At 38.4% G+C, this 19,872-nt stretch overlaps 1 protein-coding gene across 2 annotated transcripts in view; it reads left to right on the forward strand.

The window, feature by feature from the left end:
• STAM2 (signal transducing adaptor molecule 2) overlaps positions 1 to 19,872 on the forward strand; it is a 36,863-nt gene that overhangs the window by 11,637 nt on the left and 5,354 nt on the right. The window contains exons 5-12 of one of the 2 annotated variants that reach the window (XM_054043345.1): positions 8,422 to 8,568; positions 10,780 to 10,849; positions 11,685 to 11,874; positions 13,339 to 13,433; positions 14,765 to 14,847; positions 16,257 to 16,344; positions 18,258 to 18,312; positions 19,068 to 19,221. In XM_054043345.1, the coding sequence (XP_053899320.1) occupies positions 8,422 to 8,568; positions 10,780 to 10,849; positions 11,685 to 11,874; positions 13,339 to 13,433; positions 14,765 to 14,847; positions 16,257 to 16,344; positions 18,258 to 18,312; positions 19,068 to 19,221 (882 nt within the window). The remainder of the gene's footprint in view (positions 1 to 8,421; positions 8,569 to 10,779; positions 10,850 to 11,684; positions 11,875 to 13,338; positions 13,434 to 14,764; positions 14,848 to 16,256; positions 16,345 to 18,257; positions 18,313 to 19,067; positions 19,222 to 19,872) is intronic. The other variant, XM_054043346.1, reaches the window with a different exon arrangement.

Raw genomic sequence — 19,872 nt, forward strand, 5'->3', positions numbered from 1 at the left:
TGAAGAAACTATCTTTTGCTTGAGTGGGAATAGGGTGACCAGACAGCAAGTGTGAAAAATCAGGATGGGGGTGGAGGGTAATAGGAGCCTATATAAGAAAAAGACCCAAAAATCAGTACTGTCCCTATAAAATCGGGACATCTGGTCACCCTAAGTGGGAATAAATTCATAAATTCAAATTCACTCACCTAAAAATGTTTAGGTCAACAATAGTAAATGTTTAAGCTTACTTTGAGAAGTAGAAAGCCTTCATTAGATTTTCTCCATCTCAAAAGGCACACACAATCCTAACAAAAAAGAAACAGGAAAGGAAGATGTAAGCCAATATGGCAAGGTTCAAGAGACTATTCAAGTCCTACAGATTTCCATATTTTGAAGACTATAACTCCCGTAATGCTATTCAGCACAAACTCAAATTCTAGATGGCAGTAGGTAAGAGAGAAGCTGTAAGGGCTAAAAATGGATTTCAAAGAGCAAATAGGTAAATATTTAAAAACAAGAAATCAGGGTGGATTTAATTTAAATCAAATTGTTTTCAGTCATGATTTGAATCACTAGTCAGGAAGATTTGATTTAATCATGGATTTCTACATAAAAGTGCATTCTTGTTGGTTGTTATAACCTTAATACATATTCTTCACACTCAAAGATAGATGTAGGTTTCATTTTTAGAAGGTACATACTATACATTTTTAAAGTGATTTATTTTGAAAACTTTTCAGATTAGTTTTACAGCTATATCAGAAAATGAATGATTGTTTAGTTATTTCATTTACCAAAGGTAATTGAAGCAGATAATTCACCTCCCAATGACTTCATAAATATCTCTGATTCAACAGGTTAATCATTAATATTGGAGGATTTTCTTGCCATGCTGTATTAGGAGGAGAACATCAGCAGACAGACGTTTAAATTGTTTTATTTAACTAAAACAACAACATTATGTATTCTGGATTTTTTTCTTAAACAGCAAACATACAATATTTTAATAAAACAAGCATATGAATTTTTGAATTTAGTTAAACATTCAAGTTTTTTAAAATCAGGTTTGTTTTTGTTAATTGTTAACTAAAATAGTTAAATGACATTTAAAAAAAATATTAAATTGAGTATGTCAGCCAATCTTAAAATATTGGCTTCTGCAGCTAACTCAGTTGTCTTCACCTTCATTTTCCTGTTCATAATCTGGAAAAGGAAAACAAGCTTTCCTGCTTTTTCAGGTCCCAATCAATTTCTCAATTTGGAATGAATTAGTCCAAAGGAAGAAAATATTCTTTCTACACCATCAGAAGACGCTACTGCTGTTAAAAGTGAGATTATCACTTCAACAGTCTCTGAATCCAAGTGCTTAAGTGACTTCCACCAGTTCACTGGTGTGACTTTCTTTAAAACATCAGCAAACATATATTTCTTGAATGGTTCACCCTTAGCTCTGAAGTTTATTATAGTTGGCATTATGGAGGGATGATTGCTGGATGTCCATGTCATAGCCAACTCCTCTTCTTCAGCCATTAAGGTTTGACCCTGGTACTGAGTATTGAGAATATATGCAAGAAAATGAGCTGGAGATGGTGTTTGTCCCATTCGTTTTTTTAATGCTTGTAATTTAACTTTTCATTGCATATTTCTCTCTTTAAGATCTCACTCAGTTCCTTCCAAATTGCAACAGTGTCAGCAATAAAGCTATTTCCCTGCATTTTGTTTAAGGCTACAGAAATAGGCTTCAGGGTACTCAGCATGTGTTCAACATTTCTCTTAAGCCCAATGCTGAGAACTTTGGCTGTGACCAGGCCATCTATATTTTCACGATTTTGTTCACAAACTGTCATCGCATTAGGCCAGTTCTTGATATAGTGCTCAAAACAGTCTACTACTGAGTTCCATTGCACATCTTGTGGGAGAGTTAGCTTGGTTCCTCCCAATTTTTTCAGAGCAGCTGCTGCAAAGTGGTTGTTACAGAAGTATCTTGCAATTTCAACATCATTAGCCTTTATTTCTGGAACACTGAAGTCTTTTGCTAGGAGGTGCATCAAATGAGCACTGCAACCGTATGTTGTTAGCTTGGGACTCTCTTCTAAATAATTTCTTCTCGTCTTGGATACATTTGCGGCATTGTGTGTGACCAAGCTGCATACTGGACATTTGAATTTTTTCACAGTTTGTTATAACTTTTACTGCTACTTCTTGTAAGTATTCTGCTGAGTGTGTATTTCCTGATGTATCAGTTGTTTCTGTAAGGAAGACATTCCCTTCCATTTTCACACAAGCACATAAACAGGATCATTGTGGACATTGCTCCACCCATCAAGACTCAGGTTAACAATTTATACGCTTTATCCAGCAATTTGCCTGCGACATCTGCTCTGTTGGGTGGACTGTCTTAATGACTGAACCATGTTAATGAAGTGTGGGTTTTCAAACAGAAAGGAAAGTTTGTTGCATAAACAAACTAGGCAATTTTTTCATCAATTACCTCTTTTCGTAATCTGCTGGTTCTCATCACAAACTTATCTGTGGTTTCTGGATGATGGAGATTTTTTTTTTCTTGTTTTTGCTACAGGTGATATACTGTGGCTATGTGACATACATGATGTGACTGAAACACTATTATTGGCAGATAACTCTGAAACTATAAAAAATGATAGTAATCTTGAAGGTGGATAGTCTTCAGAATCCTGTATGTTGAGGATGGATTCTCCTAAACAAAATAAGTCAATGCAGTTATTTAATTATTATTACCAAACTGCTCATTTAGTATTACTCATTGCATTCACTGACAGTACTACTTTAAAGGTGAAATTGTAAAAGGAAGATCTGCCTATTTCAGCTATTTATTTTTTATCACAACTGCATCTAAAATGATAGTACCATAGAGTAACAACTATATTTTTTGCTCAAACATGAGAATTCAAGAATAGTCCAGAAGGAAGACAGGCAGTCCTTAAGAAAGAAGTATGAAATAAAAAAGTTCACCAACCTAAAGATCCTACATGTTCCTTTCATCATCTTCAAGGCAGCTTCCTCCTGAGAAGGAACACTTCTCATGATGTTGTTTCATTCGGGCAACCAGGCCTTGCGTTTCTTTGTTGCACTGTTTGCATTTTGCACACGTCTGTCTTACCCACAGGTAGAGGAACTTCATTAAAATATTCCCAAACTGGGTCTTTTTACGGCCTGCCGTTATAGGTTTTTCCCTTCTAGTGAGAGAGCTCAGATCAGTGAAGGCTACACTCAGAAAGACCTCAAGACTTCTGGAATATGCTAGTCAAACAGTTTCACTTTTGTTTCTACTGCCTATCCTCCCTTCTCACATTTATCTCCAGACTTCTTCTTGTCCTGATCTAAGGGATTGACTCTGTGTACAAATTTGCAGAGGGACAATAGGGTTGAGGTCTGTTATTTCTCACCGTTATATATTTATTTATTTAAAAACATTTTTGCTGTTAACAAGCATGTTATCTCTGGAGACACAAATCCACAGTTTGAGAACTGCAAAACTAAGCATCTCTGATGGCATCTTCTAGATTGAGCACTGAGTCCAATTGGGTAGATAGAAAGTTTAACCTAAATAATCTATACTGAAGCCCCTGGAACCCCATAAGATTGGGTCCCTAATCCATGTACTATTGGAACTCCATTTACAAAACTTTTCATTACGTTACATGAATAATTGTCTCGTACTATAGAATTAGAATTTATAATCCCTATTCCATGATGAGATATCTTTGAGCTATAATGTATCTTAATTAAAACTATCTTTAGATAGGTTTTTTCCTCAAAAAGCATTTTATCAAAAAAATCCAATTTAAATAAAACCGTTTTTAATAAAAAAAAATCCGATTTTTATTCACCCTGCAAGAAATTCTAGTATGTCAGAATCACGAAGCCTGGTGAAATAATTGGTGGGTCAAGTAGATCACCAGGTGTTAAAAGGAGTAATTAAGAAAGCTAAGGATTTTGCTGAGAAGCTAAATGACTCAGTCTTCACCACATAGACTGTTGGAAAGTTTCCAAACCCCAGATCTGTTTAGTATTTTTTAACATGTGAGGGATTATCAGAAATTGAGGCATTAGAAGAGATAATGGAACAAATTGATAATTTAAAAAGCAATAAGTAATAGGGCCCAGATGGTACCTCCATGAGTTCTGAAGAAGCCCAAGAATGAAGTGTCTGAGCTGCTAACAAAAGTATGCAATCTTATTTTTAAAAAAAGCAACTGAAACAGAGGATTGGAGGATAGCAAATGTTTTACCTCTATTTAAAAAAGGCTCTGTGGGTGATCTGAGATATTAAATACCAGAGTGCCATATATCTGTACCTGGTAAAGTGGTTGACATGACCATTAAAAATAGAATTAATAAAACGCCTGGAAGATCATGACCTCCTACAACCTAATCAGCATGGTTCCTGCAAAGAGAAATAGTGTCTCATTAATTTGGTAGAAGTCTTTGATAGCTCATAATTTGGAGGAGAGGGCTTAGAGAACATCATTGAAAATGACTAGAAACATGGGAAAACTCTACTATGAAAAGAGATTGGGATTGTTCTTTTTAGAAAGGAGACAAATAAGGACATAGGTATATAAAATGATGAATGGCATAGAGAAGGGAGGTTGGGAATTCTGTTCATGCTGTCTCACAACATGAGAACAAAAGGACAGTCAATGAAATTACTTTGACACAAAGCATGATTAGACTGAAACTATGCCACAGGTTATTGCAGTGAGGCCAAAAATTTAGCAAAACCGAAAAAGAGTTGGAAAATTTATATGGGTAACAAGAATATCCAGAGTATTTAGTGCTAACAATTTGTTGAAAGGGATGTTAAACTTTATGCTTCAGAATTTAAGCCGATCTCAGTTGGGGATTAGAGGAGCAGGAGGGCAGATTATCTCACATCTGCTCACCCCCTTTCCTTCCTCCGCGCCTCCCTCCTCCCCCCCCCCCCCCGTTCATCTGAAACATGTTGTACTGGGCACTGCTGGAGACAGAATACTGGATTAGAGGGATCCAGTTTGGCAATTCCTATGTTTTCTGCCCTTATTCAGGAAGAGGTATTGGTTATGAGGCATAAAAGAGAAAAGTTTTATGGTGAATTATGGAATTGGAGATCTTCAGCCCATGACCACCAACTCTTCGATTTTTTTTCTTTTATTTTTTTATTTCATTTTCATTTCTTGCTCCTCAGGATGCTTTGGAGAGATGGTGGTTTGAAGTTACTCTATCAGATTCCATCATTATCCATCATCTGGATGTTTAGTGCAAACTGGTCTTCCATATCCGATTAGAATGATCTCTGCTGTTTCTTCCTTCTGACAAAATTTCCTATGGTTTACACTTTAGGAAGGAACAAAAGGAGTAATAAGTATCGAAGTCTGCATTGTCCTCTTCCCCAACCCATCCCCTTGTTGCCGAGATGATTTGTCCTTCATAGTCTGTTAAGACAGCACTTGTAGTTGAGAAATGATCCCTCTAATTCTGTTGAAGAACTGGGTCTACCTAGGGATGTTGATCACCAGGTGATTGAGAGAGTCCCCATTCTCCCCCACTGTCTCTTCATCCCTTCATAAGAATAGGTCGTAAGAATGAAAAAGAGCATCAGAAGACTTGCACCTTTTCCTGGCAAATGGTAGTCGTCTTCCTTTCTTCATTAAGAAAACTATCCCAGGGCTGCTTTTCACTGGAAATATCCTCATGCTGATTATTGAACATCTTAAAGAGGTTTCTCTGGAGTAACAAGTAACTTCATTATAGCAGATAAATGTTTGAGGATTAAGACTAAGTTTCTGTTAATCTTGTGATAACATTGTTATTAAATTATATTTATAGTGTATTCTGGAGCATTCTCTTTAGTAGTGTTATAGGAGAGAAATACTGTCTGGTGATGACTTGCTTTTTGCATGTGGCTTGCAAACTCAGGTCCAGGTTCTTGGCTGGTGTAAATTGGTATAGCTTCATTAAGGTTAATGGAACTATGCTGACTTACAGCATCTGAGGATCTTGGCTGTCTTGTGAGAGAGGCTGAAGGGCTTTAGAACTGGTCCCCTTATTATATGAAGATCCTTTAAGAACAGAGCCATTGGAACACTGTTAGATAAAGTGAATAATTTTTTCAAGATTAAAGCAAATTCCACTAACTAATCTGAGGTCTTTGAGGGTATGTCTACATGGCAATTACACCCGCGGCTGGTCTGTGCCAGCTGACTGTGGCTAAGGGTCTGTTTAAGTGAAGTGTAGATAGTTGGGCTCGGGCTGCCTGAGCTCTGGGACCCTCTCACTTCACAGGGTCTTAGAACCCGAATTTATGCACCGCAATTAAAGAGCCCGTTAGGGTATGTCTACACAACAATATAAGCCTACGGTAGTGGAACTTGAGTCAGCGAACGTGTGTTGGGAACCCTGGGCTTGAGCCTCACACTGCATTTTTAACCATAGGTCAAGGATTTTCTGACCCATGCTTGAACCTAGGGTTCTGGTGTCCACACTGCAGTGCACAAACCTGAGTCAAAGTAACCCTATCCCAGAGTGTCTAGCGCCCGTCCCTCTCCCCTGGTGCCGAGACTCTAGCCCTACAAATGTGTTGCACTGTGGGAAAACTACTGCACACCCTGTTTCCTAACTGTAATGGTGCTATTGGTGGGACTAAGGTGCCCATAAGGAGCACATGAATACATTAGCTCTTTTGGTGGGTGTCTCAGTAGAATGACTGCAGTTTGAGAAGGCTTTATAGTGAACTACCATCTAATCTGAGAATTGGGCTCTCCACCTCTAGGCTGAGTCACACTGGCAGGAAAATGCCCATGTGCACCTGTTCTGAGGATAATTAGGACATCAGTCTCCAGGGCTGTCACACTATTAAAATGAAACTTTGCAATTCTTTTAAAAATGGGACATTCAATGAAGGTGTTTTTGTTTGGTTGTTTTTTTGTCTTTTTGTTTGTTTGACATAAAATGTAGGTTTTGGAGGAAAAACATATGCCTCTCCCCCCACCTCTCCCCGCGGCCTGGCTGTGGAGCAGTGAAATTTATCCCCGGGGCTTTTGTGCAGTGTGCTCCAGCACCCCCCAGGGATCCCTGCTCCTGCTGCACCCTGGGAGGCAGGGATAAGGGATCCACAGGAGGTTGCAGGAAAATTTTGGGGCTGCCCTCACAGTGTAGTCTGCCTGGGCACCTCTGCACATGCAGCCCCAGGGACAGCGCACAGAGTCTGGGCTTGCATTGCTGTATAGACATACCCTTAGCCTGAACCCCACGATCCTGATCCAGCTGGCATTGGACAGCTGGGAATTTTTAAGTGCTGTGTAGACATACCCTGAGACATGCAATGATTTAGAAAGGTGCTGTGCTCTTATCTTTAAGTACTACAGGTTTTATATTGTAGACTTACATTTATACATGCTGTTTTTGGGGGTTGCAGTTTGTGGTGGTCTATTTCTTCTTTGTCCTGAGGATTATTTATCTGGATTGTATCTGTTCTATTTTAGTGGTTCTAAAAGTGCAAAGGTGAATTTTTGCCACCTTAAATTTTGCATTTGTCTCTGAACAACACCGGTTCTAAAGATCTCACCTCCTTATGTTTTCCTCAGATTTTGTATAGGAGTTTAGTTAGGGTTTTCAGTATGTTCTCTTACCTTATGTCTTATGCCTGGTGTATGTTTAATGTTTGTATAAAAAGTCACAGGCCTATTGCACATTATATAGTGAGTACGGCTGGCTGGACAACATCGTTCTGTGAAAAATTTAGAGCTTTTGAGATTTGTTGTATAACAAACATGAGACAAAAACAGTAGCCACATTTCAGTAGACTGTTGGGGGGACACAGCGATGCCCCCTACCTTGCATTAGAGGGAATATGGTATAGGACAGTGGCTCTCAAATGTTTTTACTGGTGACCCCTTTCACATAGCAAGCCTCTGAGTGCGACCCCCCCCCCCTTATAAATTAAAAACACTTTTTAAAATATGTTTAACACCATTATAAATGCTGGAGGCAAAGCAGGGTTTGGAGTGGAGATTGACAGCTCGCAACCCCCCCCATGTAAAAGCCTTGCAACCCCCAGTTTGAGAGTTGGAGCTGGTATTGGAGCTGCTGTGCTGGCTCTGTGCTACTGGAGGTATCATCCTATATTGATCCTCCAGGAGCTAGATATGCTGGTTGTGATACCAGAATCCATTGGTGGTAGAAAAGGTCCATGCTGCACTTCCAGGCTCTAGACCTATATGTATAATACTCTTTTTTGTAAGATATAATGCACTATTTAAGACATGGCAACATCATATACAATCATAATAAACACTCACATAAAGTTGTTGAATCTCCTTTTACGTTACAGGGTTTTGAATTATTGGCATATAGTGATTTCTGCTCTTTTTATGTCTATAAACATCCCACTCTACACAGTTATTTAACTTTGTCTTATAGGCTCATCCTAAAGTTTGTGAAAAGCTAAAAGCTTTAATGATGGAGTGGTCAGAAGATTTTCAAAAGGACCCTCAATTTAGCTTAATATCTGCAACTATTAAATCTCTTAAAGAAGAGGGAGTAACTTTTCCTACAGCTGGATCTCAGGTAATGACAGATATAATTCTGATCTGACACATGCCAAAAGACTTTATTTATATTAGATTTCTAATGATGTGCTTGTGTTATGAATATGGGGATAAGAGACCAATAATCTATTGAAATGACATCTTTCTGTTGCTGTTTAAAGAGCAGGTTATAAAACCAGAGGTACCTTTGGGTCCCAGTTTAGGAGTGACCTTCTCCCTTCCACAACCAGGCACACATCTGTTCATTTTGCTCTTTTACTTCTTTCCTGCCTTCAGAATGTATGAGCGGATGACTAAGTTGTGCTGCATGCTGCCACTGTGGAAACTGGAGTGGCACCTGATGCCTGACCATCCCAGACTAAGTCAAAACTTTTCTGAGGTGTCCAGTAGCTTGAATTTAAATGCCTTGCCTGTTGTGAGTCCTCCCTACAGTGCAGTTTCTAGGTGTTTCTGTAGCACCAAAGGTGACTATTTGAACACCTCACACGTTAACTTATTTCTCCTCATGATGCCCCATGAGATGAGTATTGTTATCCCTGTTGTCCAGATGGGGAGCTGAGGCACGGAGAGGTCAAGTGATCTACCAGATGCGTTTAATCTGTTGCAGAGCTGGAAACAGATCTCCTAAGTCCCTGTCCTGTTTCTTAACCACACAACCATCCTTTCATTTCAGGAATTGCCCTTCCTCTGCGTGATGGGGCTACCTGGTATCTATCCTGGTATCTCTTATAGCTAGTATGGCTAGTTCTCTGGATAATAGGTGTATGGTACATTCCAGAATTTGGCTAGAATAATCCCTAAACAAAAAGACAAAGTATTGTGTGCTGCATACAATAATTTCATGAACTTTGAATCTTGCCCTACTTAACATTGAGGGAGGTGCTTTTTGTCTGCTAGCCAGCTGGGACTTGTCAGAACAAAACTAAGAGTCTGGAATTGGAGGTAAAAGCATATGCTGTAAATGACAGATATGGCAAAGATTTGAATTCATGGATGGAGAGTTCTTCAACCAGGCTTGCACTGCTGAACTACTGATAACGAGTTACGCTTCATTGTCTCTCTTGAGGATAAAATTTTTTGTTTGGGTCTTGACAGGCTGAATGTTTCAGTTACATTACCTCATGCATTGCCCTACAAACAAGTGAGATTGAAGGTTTCATTGTTCATTAACATTTGTTCTTGCAAAAAATGTTTGTTAGGACTCATGAGAAACAGTAAAAAGCAACAGAGGGTCCTGTGGCACTTTTAAGACTAACAGAAGTATTAGGAGCATAAGCTTTTGTGGGTAAGAATCTCACTTCTTCAGATGCAAGTAATGGAAATCTCCAGAGGCAGGTATAAATCAGTATGGAGATAACGAGGTTAGTTCAATCAGGGAGGGTGAGGTGCTCTGCTAGCAGTTGAGGTGTGAACACCAAGGGAGGAGAAACTGCTTCTGTAGTTGGAAAGCCATTCACAGTCTTTGTTTAATCCTGATCTGATGGTGTCAAATTTGCAAATGAACTGGAGCTCAGCAGTTTCTCTTTGGAGTCTGGTCCTGGAATTTTTTTGCTGTAAGATGGTATAAAGGTAGCCTCTGTTGCTTTTTACAGATTCAGACTAACACGGCTACCCCTCTGATACATGAGAAACAGTATCATTGCTAGGGCCTTACACTGAATGTACTGTTGCTGGGCCTCAAGGCCCCTTCTCTGCTAGGGTTTATGAAAGCTTCAAGGAAAATCCCACGCTGTTGTATATGCTCCTTGCTTTTTTCCTGTTAATCTCTTTAATGTAGCAGATGACCAGTTTTACTTCCTTTCTCCCTCACACCCCACGCTCATAGGGGTGGAGGGTGGCTCTTCGTCCTCACAACAAAAAGGTCTTTCTCCTTTCTTTAAGTCCTAACCTAGATGCTGTTTAGTTGACTTCCTCTGCTGTTGCTGTGCTTAGAGGGAATTGCATTGCAACAGTGGGGAGTATGAGAGGCCGAGGGCATACTGTCCTGCAGAGAGGGGTGGAAATAATAAATAGTAATAAATGGTTTCCTTGTGTCTAGAACACACAAAAACTGAAGCCGTGGGGAGTAAATTTAAAAAAAGGGGGGGGGTGAGGAATCTCCACTTGATGGCGTGAAATGATGGTGAGGTAAGTATGTAATACTGTTACATATACATTTCTTTAAAGGCACTGTAGAACTTTCTTTTTTGCTTGAAACATAGCTGTATTCTTGTTGCCAATTCATTTGCAGACTCTCACAAGTGCTGCCAAGAATGGTGCATCATCAAGCAAAAACAAAGAAGATGAAGATATAGCTAAAGGTAAATTATTAGTCACAGCCTTTGGTTAGAAATGTAACACTTATAAGTGTTCTATACTTGTGCTCTGAAACACATTTTGTTAACATGCATAAATTTTCCACTAAAAAAGAAAACTGTACCCAGAGAAAACTGTTCCACAGAATGGGAAGTGATAACGATGTGGGAGGCCAGGAAATAATAATATGCTGTTTTTGAAAAAGCTTTGGAGGAGGAGGTGGATAAGAGGTATTACTCATATGCAGTCCACTGGCATGGGCCTTGGAGGGACTGCTTGTACTGCAGCTGTTCCTCCTCTTTATAGAGCTCTTGATCTCCTCTTCCCTTCTGCCCCATCCCTTCTCTTCCTCCCCTCCCCATCTGTCCACTCTGAAAGGTGGAGGCTTTAAAATGTTTTTATTCTTTATGCTCTCATGTTGTGCAGATATCCTTACTCACGTGACACAGCAAAGAATTTGTATACGGATTTCTGGTACTATCAATAACATCACTGTCTTAGCATGAAAGCTGTCTTATAGTGATCTTGAAATTCCTATTGTAATTAACATTTTTTGGTTTTATAATATATTTCAGAACTTGTTCATGGCTAGTTTCTTTTGAACTTTCAAATTGCAGGGCTAAGTAAACTTATTGGAGTTTAGACAGGTTAAAAGTTTAAGAATAAGGAATTTGAATTCAAAATACCTCTAGTCTGAAAAACAGATCTATATTGTGCACGTCATTTTTAAAATATATTATATGAAATTGGTCTTTCACTTTTCTCGTTTCAGAAACTAAAATTATTCATACATAAATAATAAAATATACAGACTTACTTTTTTTATTTTCCAAACCGTAGCTATTGAATTATCTCTGCAAGAGCAGAAACAGCAGCAAACGGAAACTAAATCCTTATACCCATCTGCAGAAATTCAACAGAACAATCAGAAGGTCTTAAGGAAGGTGCGAGCCCTGTATGACTTTGAAGCTGTTGAGGACAATGAGCTCACCTTTAAAAGTGGAGAAATTATCATCGTTTTGGATGACAGGTACAGTGTGTTTAGATGAAGGTGTATTTTACTATTGAAACATGATGTTGGCTGTGAACGTTTAAATTGGTTCTTTGTGAGCTGTGTCCTGACTGTATTCTTTTTCTTTCTACGACTCCTGATATTGCCTTCTTTTACACCATGCGTTACACTTGGGACTGCTTTCCAATTAATAATATCTAAGCATCTCTCATTTTTCTTTCAATTACTTTTAGCTTGCCTGTGCATGGATCTTCTGTTGAAGTCAACAGAGCCCTTTATTAACATCCACATTTCATTTGTCTTCAGTTTAGATCTGTACTGTTTGTGTCTTTAGTCTGTAAGTACTTAGAGGCAAGGATTTTTGCTTTTGACCCTGACATAAAGCGCACTGTACATCCAGTAATGGCATATAATAAATTCAAGCTCCATCTAGAAATGATGAAAGCCCTGGCTACTGACTGTGTCCATATTTATTCAGGTACAAAATGATTGACAATATTTAACAGTTACGTTGTCCTTTTAAATCATCCAAGTGCTTTACAGACTAATTATGGATGTAGTCTTAACGGGACAGTCATAGACTTCTTTAATTTTTAATTTTACTCTTCATTGTTGCTGCTGCCACCACCACTGCCCTGACTTCAGCTGGAAAATAAAAGTTAATTCTCTGCCAGCATTGTCCTTATTTAGCAAACAGTGACTTACTGTTCCTCCTTTTTCTGCTCGTAGGCATTAGAGCAGAAACTGTAGCTCTGCCTTGTTTTTCCCAATTTGTGTAGTATTTGTACAATGTTTAGGTTCAGTTAGTGGGACACAGTCAACTCAAAATTTGTGACAAGTTAAAAGAAGATTCAGGCACTACATCTCCCCCTGAATGATCCTGCTGATTTTTGGTGTGTTACTACTACAGTTTTCCTGTCTGTAAAAATGCTTTTCCTCTCCTCTGTTGCTGGGTGAAAGTCCCATATAAATCAGAGAAACAGACTGTATTGAGACAAAGTGTTGTCAAATGCACAAAATTGAAGAAAATAAACGTTAATTTTTGAGTTGCAGTGTGTGGGTGAATTTCAGGCAGTGTGTAATTCCTAAGTTGACAGTATCTTTTGACTTGAATTGCCTCCACTACTGTACTCAACAGTAGAATAACACAGAACATTGTAGGTCCTATAGGCCTGATCCTGCAAGTTGTTCTAAGCCCTCAACTCCTGTGCACTTTGCAGAAGGTACTCAGCAATTTGCTCCAATGGGCGCACAGCCTTTATTTGGGCAATGTTGTCACTGATATTGATGAAGTTTTGCCTGAGTTAGAGGGTTGAGGATTAACGTTATATTAATAGCACTTATGGTTTCTAATACCTCCTTAATAACTGAAAGATAGAATGATGGAATAAGAACCTCCAGCTATTTAGAAACTATTTGTAAATTTAGCTTTTAATGGTATGAATGTTTAAAATTTTCTAATTAAACGTTTTAATTCCTCAGTGATGCCAATTGGTGGAAAGGTGAAAATCAGAGAGGAGTAGGTCTATTCCCATCTAACTTTGTATCCTCTAACTTAAATGAAGAACCTGAGACAGGTAAGTTACATATTAAAATCTACCACACGATGCTTTAAAAAGGTGGGCAAGTGAAATATTCAACTTGGCTTCTCTTTAATCCCTCAGTACAGTGACTTGCCCAGGGTCACGCAGTATACCAGGAAGAGAATCCAGGGATGGAATCCTGACCCAATTTAAGTCAGTGGGAATTTTGCCTTTGGCTTCAGTGGAACTAGGATTTTCACCCGTTTTTGTCTCCTTTTTGTTAAACCACTGTACTTTCCTGTTACAGAAAGCTGGTTTTGTTATTTCATGTACTCTAGTCCTCATGAAGAACAAATTATATTTGAATCCAGTAACCTACCACCTAAACTGTTGCTGGAATATAGCTTGGACTCTGTGCGCCATTAGACATGAGTTTAACACTGAATTATATTCATGCTCATGTCTAAGACCTGGTCTTTACTGCAGGGGGGGAGGGAGGGAGGATCGATCTAAGTTATGCAACTTCAGCTATGTGAATAACGAACTGAAGTTGACGTACTTAGACCTACTCACCGGTGTCTTCACTGCGGTGAGTCGACTGCTGCCACTCCTGCGTGGACTCTGCCTGCGCCTCTCGTACAGGCAGTCGACGGGAGAGTGCTCGGGGGTCGATTTATCGCATCTAGACTAGACGCGCTAAGTCGACTCCTGTTGGATCGATTGCTGCCCGCCGATCCGGCAGGTAGTATAGACATATCCTAACTCAGTTTAAGGTAAAAATTGATAGTTTGATTCACACCAGTACTTTCAGAAGTAACTCTATGTATACAGTGTTGTTGTAGCCATATTGGTCCCAAGATATTAGAGAGACAAGTCTCTCTCACCAACAGAGGTTGGTCCAATAAAGGATATTACCTCACCCACCTTGTCTCTGTAAGTAATGCTAAACATTTACACAGGCATCTTAAAATTCCATGGTATAAAATGTGTGTGAGTGATAGGGTTGTTTTAGAAACTGGTGGAGGTCAAATAGACACGTACCCTTGCTGGAGTCTGATTCACAGTTTTGGATCTTTGTCCAAGGAACAATGGACTGAATTCCAAGTAGAGCCTATCACATTCAGAAACTGATCAACTTGGAATTTGTTTTGCTGTAATGCAATGTTTTCTCCCTGCTTCGAAGACCTAAGAGCATCACTTTCTGGGAGTCATTTGCTTTTTTTAAGTTCTCTTTGACATCAAAGAGTGTATTTGTACTCGGGTCTAAGGAAACAGATTAAACTATGCAGTGTTGAATATTTGTTTTTTGAGAATAGGAGGGTATATTTTTAGGATAGTATAGTAACAAAGATGAAGAAGAGGAACTGACATTCATGTTCTCTTAGCTACTGTGGATAAAGCCCCTGTTACTGAAGATACTACTGAAGAAGTTAAGAAAGCAGAACCTGAACCTGTTTATATAGATGAGGTATGCAATCATTTTAGAAACTTGTTTGATTGTTTTTATATTGCATATAATGAAACACAATATATAGAAATACATACACAAAGTGAAAATAGCGTATAAATAATAAAGTTCAGTGTTCACAACAAAACCATGGGGGGTGCGGGAGGATGAACACCTGTACCTATAAAGGTCATGTAGGGCATTAATAATTGAAGTGACTAAATAGATAAATAAGTAAGAACGTAGTCAGCAAGTATCGGAAACTAATATATACTAAACTACAAAGGTATGCAATAGTTTCATGTGTGACTAGACTTCCTTGTATTTTTTCCACACGCTTCTGTTAGTCACTTTTTCCATGAATGCAGTAGTAGAGCGCTCACTCAGCCAGTCTGTGTATGAGGGAGGAATTGCAGATTTCCTTTTTCTTAAAATCTCTCTCTTGAGAGAGCACTGAATATAGCATTCCAGAACACATGCATTTTTTGACAGGTATAGAGGATGTGTGAAAGGTTGACATGTGGCTGCTTGGATCTCCAATACTCTTTGAGCGTTGCCAGTCTAGCCTTAAACACTCTTGAGTCCACTAGTACCTTCTAATATCTTGTTCTGGAAACAGACACTTTCAATGGATACAAAATGTGGTGTTAAGTGTTTTATACAAGTTTTATGAAAATATTAGTCCTTACATCTGTGATGGGGTAGTCTGCCACTTAAGGGAGTAGTGGCCCTTTAAGGTTTGAAAGCAATAGATATAAGGACGTAAGGGGGATATGGGTAGAGAGAAAGCAGTCCCAGGATTTAGTGGTGCTGGGGAGGAAATCCTGTCATTGTACCTTTAAGAGTCCAGGGCCAGGAGCCTTGCAAAGAGGGCAGGGCAAGGCTCCCCTTCCCCACCAACCAATTGGGAATGAGCTGAGAGAAGGGGGAAGCTCATTAAGGAAGGACTGAAAAGGAGTAATCTATAGAAGGAACTGGGAGGGGTTCCAAAAAGAGACTGTTTCCAGGCACAGGAAAGAAGTATCTCCTGAAGGAAAAAGTAGTTGGACTGAGCCCAAGATGATGAATGTCCCCAGGTGCATCTGAGTAAGGTCTGCCTTACGCTTCGGACTGTCATTAATAAATGACTCTTGGAAGGGGGTGTTCTTTGGTAAAAAGGTCTGTCTGGACTTGCTTATAACCCAGGTGAAGGGAAGCTCAAGTAGAGCCAAGCTGCAGCACCACACCTGACTGAAAGAGGTGTGCTAGGGTGACTTCTCTGCTATCACAACATCTTTCTGTGCTGACTGGTGAAAATAGACAGTGGAGAAAAATTTTGTTTAGATCTCTTTATAAAAAAGGCATTTTTCCATTTTGAAACGAAAACTAGAGAACTCTGTGCTATGTTTTAGAAATAACTACATTTTAAAAATCTTTTATCTGTCATTCAGGATAAAATGGATAGAGCGCTGCAGGTACTTCAGAGTATAGATCCTACCGATGCAAAGCCTGATTCACCAGATCTTCTAGACTTAGAAGGTATTCTTATGAGTATTCCTAAACATGCTAACTTTAGTATCTCATTCTACAGCCAATAACAAAAACATAATTTGTTTTTGTTTGTTTCTCTCATTTTACTTGCTAGGTCTCTGGGTTTTAAATGTAAAAGTGCTCTTGGTCTGTACTGATAGAAGGCTCCAATAGATATGTTGGGCTTGGGTCTTGGGGGGTGTTAGGCTAGTATATGGTTGGGACCAAAATCTGCAATTGTTACTTAAACAGAATTATTGTTATATATTGCATAAGTGACTTGCTCAGCCTCTGAAAGTTAGGGCACTGACAACATCACTTTGAAGGACCCATGTTGTCAGAGTGCTGTCAGAACTCTGCTTGAGGTGGAGCTATTTGTCCCGGAGGAACAAGTGACTCTGGGTAAATAAACTGGTAATAGTGTTTGCTATTTTCAAATCCTGTTATGCTATATGAAAATGTGTTCGCTGCCTGTCAAGAGCTTCTCCTGGAGTATCTCATATGAACATGTTCATGCACACATTAAAAAAAAAATTCCCTAAACTAATCAAAATATCTTTTTTGTGTGTGCTAGGAAGGAAAAAATTGATGCCATTTCTGTTCTTAGAGAAATTATGCTAAGAGGGTGGGGGAGCATATAGTTCAACTAAATCTCTTTCTTCAGACTGGGTGAACTATAGTCGGATAGATGTTTTAAAATACTATATCACTGTGAAAAAAACATGAGAATGGCCATACTGGGTTACACCAATGGTCTGTCTAGCCCAGTATCTTGTCTTCTGACAATGGCCAGTACCAGATGCTTCAGAGGGAATTAACATAATGGGAATTTATCAAGTGATTTATCCCCTGTCATCCAATCCCAGCGTCTGGCAGTCAGAGGTTTAGGGACACCCAGAGCCTGGGGTTCTATCCCTGTCCATCTCAGCTAATAGCCCCAATGGACCTATCCTCTGTGAACTTACCTAATTCTTTTTGAACACAGTTATACTTTTGGCCTTTACAGCATCCCCCTGGCAACGAGTTCCACAAGTTGACTGTGCATTGTGTGAAGAAGTACTTCCTTATTTTTGTTTTAAATCTGCTGCCTATTCATTTCATTGGGTGACCCCTGGTTCATGTGTTTTGTGAAGGGGTAAATAACACTTCCTTATTCACTTTCTCCATACTATTCATGATTTTATAGATTTCTATCATCCCCCTTTTGTTGTCTCGTTTCTACTCTGAATAACCCCCTTCTTTTTAATTTCTCCTCATATGAAAGCTGTTCCATTTTTATTGGCCGTCTCTGTACCTTTTCCAATTCTAATATCTTTTTTTGAGATGGAACAACCAAAACTGCATGCAGTATTTAAGGTGTGGGCATACCATAGGTTTATATAGTGACATATTTTCTCTTATTAAATATCCTTTCCTTAATGGACAGTGTACACTTAAAAATTAGATGAAAGGTGTATTTTACATTGTAATTCTTTTCTTGACAATATATTTAGTGACTTTTAAATCTCTGGTGTCATGGCGTGAATTCCTAAAGGTCATGCAATATGCAGTTTCATTGGTGGTATTATGGTGTGCTGTAGCTCTAAAGTAATTGATTTTCATTAGATGTAGATGAAGCAGTTTTGAGAAGATTATTTGAGAAATTTGGAGAAATTTCAATGCTGTTTGTAGGCAGTAGTTCTAGTTTATATAGCAAACTAATTCTTGATTCTCCTCCTCTTTTGGAATAACTGGAAAATTATTGGTTGTCTTTAATTACAATATTTAAAATTAAGAGCAAATTTAAAAAAAAAGACTAGGTAGTAAACAAATATTATACTCTTTCCATTAATATGGGTGTATTCAGCTAAAATATATTCTTACCCAGGGCTAGGCTTAAAGTTTTAATTGTACAATATATTAACACTTTTTTGTATTCACAGACATCTGTCAACAGATGGGTCCTATGATAGATGAAAAACTAGAGGAGATTGATAGGTGAGCCATAATCTCTTTCTTGTGTTTTCAAACAAGGAGTACAACACTGTTACATAGGCTTCATCTTTATTTGTGAGGGTTTTAGTATACCTGTGCTCTTTTTCACCTACCTAAAATAGAAAATCTTATGGAATAGAAAATTGACAAGCTCACTCTTTATTTGTTTTAACTTTTTAATATTTAGTTTGATTTTCATTTTTTTAGGCCCCAAACAAGATCTGGACCCTGTTGTGTTTTGGGTACTGTACAAGTAAATAATAAGATACAGTTCCTGCCCTAAAGAGCTTCCAATCTAAATAGGGAGGAATGTACAGTTTCAGTTTTTCATTGACACCAGTAGCAGTACATCTAAAATTATCTGAGCCTAATTTTCAATTTGCTGATTACTGTTATCGATAAGGGAACGTACTCAAATGCAGTGATTTCTCCTAGACCTTTGAGGAGACTTGATGATAAATGGGTAAAAGGCGAAGATAGCAAAGAGAGACTGACCGAGTTGCTTTTTCAATTTGACTATAAGAAGGATCCCCAACCTCTTCTCTTGCCTACCTTCCCAAGTTCCATCAGTATGATAACTGGGAATGGAGCTGGACATCTTAAAAATACAAATAAATGTCTTTTTTAAAAAAATATATATATTTTCTTATTTAGTTAAGAAGCTCTTTAAGCACAGTCTTAGTTTAACTGTTGCAAAATACCCAGAGGCATAAGTAACTCTGAAGGAGCTTTGAGTAAATTGTTTGTTTTTTAATTAGGAAACATTCAGAATTATCTGAATTGAATGTGAAAGTTCTAGAAGCCTTGGAACTCTGTAATAAACTGATGAATGAAGCGCCTATGTATTCAGCCTATTCAAAGGTCCATCCTCCAGCACATTATCCACCCACATCAGCTGGTGTTCCAGTGCAGGTCAGTACCCTTTCCAGAAAACAGAGGCTTTCCTAATATGCATCTTCTTTTTAAAGGGTGATAACAAGGCATAAAGGAGAACAGGCTTTATTGCTAGCTTCTAAACAATTTGATGTTTCCTCATAATCATTAAATCCTGTAGAACAAAATAGGTATCTTCTAGCACTAAAATGCAATTGTTAATCTTTGCTGTACAGTTAGTAGAAGGACATTGTATTCTGACTGTTGAAGTTTAACAACCTAGTTAACCAGTTTTCTCACTGACAGTCACTCAACAAAAAAAATTTTTTTACACTTGTGTGTTTCACAGATGGATAGATTTACTGAGTCATATGTCCTTCCTTAATCCCAAAAGAAAATGTTACTCTTCTATCTATTTTCAGGGACATGATTGAACTTTCTAATATGGTATGCATCATTAGGACAGTGCACTTTTTCCAGATATAGTAATTCTGCTTTGGATGTATCACTTTGGGTTTATCACTATCTGTTTTTTTTCCTCCTCTTAAGTAACAAGCACTTTGTGCATTAGTGGGTTAAATAACTCCAATATTGGATTCAGAATGAACTCTTATCTGCCCAACGTATGTTCATTTATGAAAGCAAAAAATGGAGAAAAGGCAAGGAGTATTTAAAGGAGACACTTAGAAA

Source organism: Malaclemys terrapin, chromosome 11 (genome assembly GCF_027887155.1).
Source record: "Malaclemys terrapin pileata isolate rMalTer1 chromosome 11, rMalTer1.hap1, whole genome shotgun sequence".
Taxonomy (NCBI): Eukaryota; Metazoa; Chordata; order Testudines; family Emydidae; genus Malaclemys; species Malaclemys terrapin.